This window comes from Nelumbo lutea, chromosome 8 (assembly GCF_056320005.1).
Source record: "Nelumbo lutea isolate HS-2025 chromosome 8, American lotus-T2T, whole genome shotgun sequence".
In the NCBI taxonomy this organism is placed as follows: Eukaryota; Viridiplantae; Streptophyta; class Magnoliopsida; order Proteales; family Nelumbonaceae; genus Nelumbo; species Nelumbo lutea.
The window spans coordinates 59,074,823-59,082,739 of NC_142691.1; the positions used below are offsets into that span (position 1 = coordinate 59,074,823).

Genomic DNA, 7,917 nt, shown 5'->3' on the forward strand with positions numbered 1-7,917 from the left:
AGGTTGGAGAGCAGCACTACATAATAGAAATTCCGTGTGGTGACATTTGCAAACCTGGAAATGTCCATGATCTATTAGAATGAGGCAAGGATTTAGTAAAATCATTGCAAGATGCCATGCAATATCCTCTTTACAGTTGCCACGGCGTCCAGTGTAAAAAACAATGATGAAATAGAGAGCTGCAGGAAAAAACACGATCACGTCGGAAGACAACACTGTCCACCTCATGAAAAGTTTTCTGCACAGAAAGGGGAAAAATGCATCAACAAAGAAAACTTTGAATCAAGAAAAATAAAAATAACGAACAAAACAATGGTAGCATTGTGATACACACCCAACAGGGGACTCGTGGCCTCTAGAAGTGAAGAGGGCAACAGAATCAGGATGGAAGAACCTGAGGAAGAGGCCATGGACATAGCTCTGGTAGGCAGTAAGAGGAGGGTAATCAAGGCCCCAATAGGTTAGATCATTGATGGTGCTGTTACGATACCATTCCTTGGCAGGGGTGTTAAGGGTGATTTCCATCCAATGCCTCTGCGCTTCATAATCCCCATACTTGGGCGGATCTCCAGCCCCTGAATAGGGATGAATGGAAACCGCCACTCTCACCAACAAAGCAAACACAGCAATGCACAGGAGTAAAGCAGCAACCCCTCCATGAACTGACAGCCAACAAACATCATCCTTATGATCCTTGTCTTTCTTTCCTTTCCTCCCCATGCTTATCTCACAATGTCCTACTCCACCTTTAGCAGTAATAAAGCTGTACTAGCGTGAAGCAATGCACCAAAAGACTAAAGAGGTGCTTGGCAAGTCTTTTTAGGAAGATCTTCCAAAAGCTCAAGACCTCAAAAGACTGACGATCTTTCACAAGTAGATCTTCAAAGACCAAAGAAACTAGAAGTTAAGGGTCCACAAAAGGAAATTAATAAAATAAAATTTTAAAGGGGAAGCAGCCTTTAATGAGGAGCAAGAATTTTCAGTCCTGCAATGATCAAAGATAATTAGCAATAGCATTTTATTCATTTTAAGGTCTCTTGCCTTTTATTTTGACATGTGGGTCTTTTACCTTTTTACTATTATGTACTTACAAGCAAATATATTACACCTCTTGCATTGCATCTTGTAATGCAATATTTTAAATTTGATATATGTATCAAATGAAAAAGGAACCAATGAGAAAATAACTTAAAAGTAGCTAATAGCTTTTTCACCATACATTTTTTTCATTATATCCAGAATTCCCAGGTTCATAAGCTCCTTGAACCACAAGGTAAATAATGGTGAGAGTTCTTGTCTACACACATAATATGCATACAACAATGTAACAGCAAAGGAGGAAAGGTTCAGTATATGTTCTCTGAAAACAGTATTACTGTCCCATGATGAAGGCCTCTATCTTGCTTGTAAAACAGTTATTTAACACAAGTCTGGAATTTATCAAAAGACAAATACACATCTTGTCTTACCGTAGAAGCCCAACACCCATCAGCAGTTCTGTGCCTGTATTTGTCCCCTTCATATGTAGACAACAATCTAGAACCATGGACAATTTCTGGTGCAAGGGTAAAACCTAAGGGTTACAAACCTTAGAAGTTTAGAACATAGGTTCAGGTCTGAGAGTGGCTATTCTGCAAAAAATGCCGGTCTTAGATTTCAATCCTCACAACACCTTCAGTGGAAATTCAATATTTTGGGCAGTTACTTAATTAAGAAAAGTGGCATTGACTTTTTTGAAGGAAATGAATACAGTCTAATCTAAAAAAAGATGTCTTTATAATAAAGAATAATTTTTTTAAAAAAAGAGAGGAGGGGGAAGAGACCCCAATACAAGAGGAAAGTAGGTATCTTTCAATCTAGTCTGAAATCAATACTAAATATAAACTTAGATATCCTTGAAAAGTAACTAGAAATAGTAATAAAGATGTACAAAATCTCAACTGTAGCATTTATTTTGATTGGCAAAGCTTCACTATAGCATTTCAAATGGAGCAACCAATAATCAACCAGGTTGATAGATCTAAACTTGCTTCTCTTGATCATGTAAATCTGATGCAAGTAAATTCCTCCGAGTGGGATTTGAGCCTGTCTTGTCTTGTGAAAAACTTGTCTTGGTCAATAGTATGAGATTTGAGCTTCCCACCTACTACTTTACTCCAACCCTCAATGGAATAAGTCCACCTTTTTAAGAGAACTATAATCGGACCAATTTCTTAGAGATTGACCTCCCTACTTTTTAGCTCACCAGTCACTTCCGTTGAGTTTTCAAGGCCCATTAACCTTAGTTCAGTTCATGCATGCTATGATCTTCTCACTTTATCTACCTTTCCACTGTACTCCATCTCCTAATGTTCAACTATAGCTTATTGATCAAAAAAAAATTTGTTCAACTATAGCTAACCAAGTTGAATTTACGAGCCCAAATCTTACAGAATTGAAAAACATTAGACAAACTTAAAACCAATACCTTAAATACTGAACTTAATTTTAGTATATTCTTGTTTTTTTTCTGATAGAAATTTCCAAACAAACCCTTTGTTTTGTCATTTTTTTGTTGCAATGCAAATCTTTGGAGCAAAAGTCGTACTTGGTTCAGTGAGTGTAAATTTTACATCCCAAAAGCTGATGCAAAATTTTCTCATATAAAGTGGAGATCATCTTGCATCCTAGTTACTCTAAACAGATAACCCAGCTCCTATCTCCATTCTCTTTCATAGGTTGTGTTTAGTTTGAAAGAAAGAGCAGGAAATGATAGGGAAGCCTACATGAAGCAAAAGTAAACCAAATTTTACACTGATCCCTTTTACGCTTCCATGAATCTAGACCGGTGTGAATGAAGTTTAGACTGCAATCAAACGTAGCCTTATATTCCATATAAATGTAAATGACAAAACATGCATGGACTGCCATTTGTATGTGCAGAAACTCTTGCAATTCCATTCTCCACATTGAGAGTTAGACTAACAAAATACTCACTTTCCTAAAGTAGCATCCATCTTTACTTATCAAAAAAAAGTAGCATCCATCTTTACCATCATATGTAAATACTTGTTGAGTGCTTCCCAGACCACCAGTTACCAAACTCCCCATTACAATCATAGAACCATGTGCAGCATACAGATTCATGAGATTTCCCCTTGAGAAACCAAATGGGCCACGTGAAAACAACTGCTGGTTGAATCCTAAGGACAGGTTTGAAATTGAAGTCGAGGTGCCATTTCCTTGATCCACAAAGTTAGTGTAAAATAAAGGGGAAACCTTCTAGATAAATCGATAAAATCTAAATGAGAAGGGAGCCTAGAATAAACATTGGCATTGACATCTGTTGTTTGATTCACAATCTGCTCATTCCCATTGTTCCCAAACTTCATTGTGTTCCTATAAGCAAAGTATTGATGTGATTGGGTTGTGATGTTTCCATGAGAAGACTTCACCCATCCAGCTAAAAGAAAAGACCTACTTGCTGTAGTAAGAAAATCTCCATTTGAACCATTGAAGTCCGAAACTAAGGTGATCACTAGAGGTTGGACATCATATATAATCAACTTTCCTTTAGTTCCAGCACTTTGTTTATCCAACCATACGTGCAAATTTGCATCTATGTACCACACACTAAGAGCATTTGTTACACTAAACCCCAACTGATGCCGCCTTCCATCCAAAACTTTTCCTAGGAATGGAGTAATATCAATATCATATGAAGGGAGATCAAAAGAACCAATTCCAGAGATGGGTCACCGTAGCAGAGGATTGATCCCTCCAGTGTATATCACAGTAGAAGGCCAGACAGCCCCAACTACAGTATCATCAATACTGACTATAACCTCCCTAAAAGGTCCATTTCCTAGAGTCTAAGTAAGATTAATGGAAATCAATTCTTTAACTCTCCACAACCACCTTAAATTACAATTTTAACATAAACGTGCAGGGCAAGTCACCTAACATCGAACAGGTTTATATTGCAAAATTCTTCATTCTGTTTAGACGGATATGGGACATGTCCAATGCAAAATCCACCAACAAAGCGTGTTGGATCCCCTGAACTGATGGAGAAAGCTGGACCCTATGGACAACCACAAGCAATAAACAAATAGTTCACCAAACACCCCCCAGAAAAATCATTAAGCCTATATATATGTTGATGGCTCATACGATCCAGTAACAGGAGCAGCTGGAATAGGTTATGTTATTCTAACAAATAGTTCACCAAACCGCATCAAACGAGTGTTTCTAATATGACTGAATCATTTGCTACGCCAACTATTTTTATTTTATCTTTTTTTCTTTTTTGACATGTATATATGATTCAGATCGCAGAAATTTGAAATGTAAATAGACATCAAAAAATGTTGATGATAGAGCACTAACAAATGTTAAGCCCTAACCCGGAGCCTAATGTGTCAATGGAATCCGAGCAAAAAAAAAGAGCAATGGCAGTTGATTATACCTGAACACGGTGAAGAACAGCTGGTAATTAGCCTCATACAAGAAAAAATGTCAATTAGTACTTGATGGAAGAAGAAGAAGGAGAAATTCATGGAACGATGAAAAAAAATAGAAGATTGAAGGAATTAAAAGGAGAAGAACTACCAGCGTCGATGCTTCTCAGTCGCTTGGGGCAAAGTTCCTCTCAGTCAGTTACGGAAGTGGAGAACGAAGGATGTTTCGTCGAGTTCAAATTTTTGCTAGGTGTAGGTGAAAAGCCCGAATAGACCAAAAGCTTCGGTTGTAGCCATTTGAAAACCATTTTGGACTTTTACGGTTTTTAGGGGTTTTATCTTTTGGTCTAATGGGTTTTCATTATCCAAATGAAAAACGGTTTTAGATTTACCAAACAAGGCCTAAATACAAATAAATAAAAAGAAAGGGTAAAAGACTTAAACATTACCCTCTCTTTTCAAAAGGGACTTAAACCTCCCTTGTTAGATGAGGTAATTGGACAACCATTGCCCTTCTGCAACGGGGAAAGAGATGGGAATCCAGACGAGGATGTGAAGATAATCCAACTGAGTTGCAATCGAACAAACCCGCAACGTTAGAGTCCCGAAGGTCCCCTATGACACTCAAGTGGAAGTTGGGAGGGTGGAGAGTTAGGTAGGTGTTTGGCACCCTTGCGATTTTCAGGCATATCGATTCTCAGAAAATCGCCTAACGTTTAAGAAACGTCCCATGACCATTTCTCAGAAAATCTCATTTGGTTCTGTTTCATGCCACATCAACAAGAAAAAACGCTTTTTCTAAAAAACGCATCTGGGAGCACGGCGTTTCTGTGTTTCCTTGTCTCTGAAATGATCCTATGCAACTTATCTGAATATGATACACAAAATTATTCTAATCTAACAGTATCAAAATACCCAGAAAATGGCGTGGTTGGCGTAGAACGGCAAGAAGAGAGGAACTGTGTTCTCTGCATCTGACCAGGAGGAGAGAGAAGATAGCAAATCGAGAATACAACGGCAAGAAGAAAACAGCAAATCGGAACCTATGATTTCTGAAGAATAACGGAACTGTGTTTAAAGAAAACAGAACTCACCGGAGGTTAGAAAAAAAAATGAAAAAGAAAAAGAAAAACGGTGAAGAAGATATTGTAGCACTCATCGGAACCGGCGACGGAGACGGGAAGAAGTAAGAACCCTCAACGACTGCAAGAAGAGGAAGGGGTTAAGCTGAAATCGAATGGTTTTTTGTTGCCTTCGGGTCTATTCGACTCTCCGGTGTACGTCCGCTGTACGTACGAAGCACTGAATCAATTATTATCTGACTGACAAGTTGCCACGTTAGATTACACCTGGAACCACGTCGGATTGCGTTTTTCAATTGGTGTGAAATGTCAGAAAGATGTTTTGGCTGACAAGGTGAAATTCGGAATTTCAAGGCAAAAATGTTTTCTGACTGTTTCTCAAAAAAGCACAGTACAAACACAGTTTTCACATCGATTCCGTTTATTTACTGATGTGTCATTGCTGCCACCTTAGTGAAAACGAATCGTTAGAAAATCACACCCGTGCCAAACAACCACTAGATGAGGACGAGGTGAAAACACGGGAGCAAAAACGAGGTTGGAGTGCATGCGTCTTATGCTAAATTTGGAATTAGGAGGGCTTGAGCCGAAACAGCACCAATAAACACTTATTTGCATTTGGAAACTATGTCCGAAATAAATACTTTATTCTCATAATAATCATTTATTTGAGGATCTTAAATTTTGGGCTTATTTTTAAGTGTTTATTTCCTTTTTAGCCTATCTTGTCCTATCACGTTATTTCTTAAATTACTCTTATAATTTAACTAATTGACCAAGTATATTCAATATTGTCTAATGCTACTCCCATTGTTTTAGAAAATTATCATTGTTGTTAAACTATTCACGAAAAATCTGAAATGTTAGTTTTTACCCCTGAAAGCTCCTCCTCAGTCTAGTCTTTGTTGCTTGTTCCAATCTCGTCTTCATCTATCAAAATCGCCGTCGTTGATGCAACTTCTGACAGTGGCGGTGATCTTCTTTCTCCGCCCCATCCCCTCTTCGTTCTCCCCCTCCTCTGAGCGGATTTGATCGAGTAACAAGACGGTTCGGATGGTTAAAGAGAACGGACGGGAAGAAGGACCTCCAACTCTCGAATCTTTCCAACGCTAGTTCTGGTTGACTTCAATTTACCCAAAGAAGGGTAAATTTCTTGCTGGTGAGTATGCTTACCGACAGATTCAGGCGATGGTCACATAGGGGAATGATACTTGAAGGGAATAAACTGCAACATTCCATTTGAACAATCTCGTAGAAAACATACATGGAGAAAAAGGAAACAAAACAGGTAAAGGTAATGTGGGTTACATTCTATTTGAATCTTCAATAAAATAAAAATAAAGAAAGAAAATGAAAATAAGAAAACTTTCTCCTATCAAATCCTTGACAGAAACCCAAACTCATCTATTAACCATGCAAAAAAAGGAAATAAGAAGAGCAAAACTTTCAAGAACATCCACACACCCTTTACCCAAATCAAAAGTTCTGGAAGAAAAAAATGAACAAATAAACGGCAAAGAAGCAAGGCCAGTATCATACACACCTTGTTGAAGAAGGAAAAATCCTCTACCATCTTCAAAAAGGTGTAAAGGGCATTTGGAGTTAAGGTTCTTCTTTGACTTCAACTGTGCTCAGCCTCATAGCTCTCTTTTCCTCTCTATTTCTCCTCTCTGCAACTCAACGTGAAGTAAAGAGATGGGAGATTTAGGAGCCTCTATTTTGAACCTTTACTCGTGAGAATCGACATCATTAACACTTGCACGTGCTCTCTTTTCCCATAATCAAATAATCTATTTTATTTATTTATTCTCTTTTCAAGTCTTCGTCCTAGGTAGATGTCTTGTTCGTCCTTTTGAATCAAGTACTACTACCACCTAAAAGGCCACAGGTAGTGATGACCTGAACTGAAAAATGAACTAACACACTTGTAGAAAACGGAAAGTTGTTGGATCGGAAGTGCATAACAGAGAATGAGAGAGAGAGAGAGAGAGACGGAGTACCAGGTGAGAGAGACAGGGGATTGTGTCTCTGCAGAACCCAAACCATCGAATCCAATGCTTCTTCTGGGCTCTCGATAGTTGTAATTTGACAATAGCTAAAGCAGTTCCCAGACATGATGACGAGCTGATACCAATAGGCAGAATCGTCTCTCCCAAACAAAAAGGGCATTTTCAAACATAAAAGGGCAATTTGGTATTTTTAAAATTTTTAACGATCATGTGATGGCTCATTTGAATGGATTATGACAGAATGTTAATGGTAAGGGAAATATTAGTCAATGTCAAAAACAGTAGGGGTATCATTAGTCAATTTTCAAACAGTAAGATACACTTAGTTAACTAAGTTAATTAACTAATGATATTTAAAATAATTGTTTTTCACTAAACACTCATGAG

General features: G+C 38.0%; 1 protein-coding gene and 1 long non-coding RNA gene across 3 annotated transcripts in view; both read right to left on the bottom strand.

Moving 5' to 3' along the window:
* LOC148844419 (ALG6, ALG8 glycosyltransferase family) overlaps positions 1-1,198 on the bottom strand; it is a 23,335-nt gene extending 22,137 nt beyond the window's left edge. The window contains exons 1-2 of the mRNA XM_088959574.1: positions 335-1,198; positions 55-238 (exon numbers count right to left, since the gene is read on the bottom strand). Coding sequence (XP_088815700.1) covers positions 55-238; positions 335-720 — 570 coding nt within the window. The 5' untranslated portion in view covers positions 721-1,198. The remainder of the gene's footprint in view (positions 1-54; positions 239-334) is intronic.
* LOC148844421 (uncharacterized) lies at positions 1,196-7,216 on the bottom strand. Of its 2 annotated transcripts, none has more exons than XR_016103713.1 (3): positions 7,065-7,216; positions 6,396-6,746; positions 1,196-1,631 (listed from the first exon to the last, which is right to left on the bottom strand). It is a non-coding gene; the product is annotated as an uncharacterized LOC148844421 (long non-coding RNA). The 2 variants fall into 2 exon arrangements; XR_016103712.1 differs by lacking the exons at positions 6,396-6,746; positions 7,065-7,216 and adding exons at positions 4,448-4,467; positions 4,591-4,731 and having other exon boundaries at positions 1,458-1,631.
* Between the last annotated feature and the right edge of the window lie 701 nt (positions 7,217-7,917).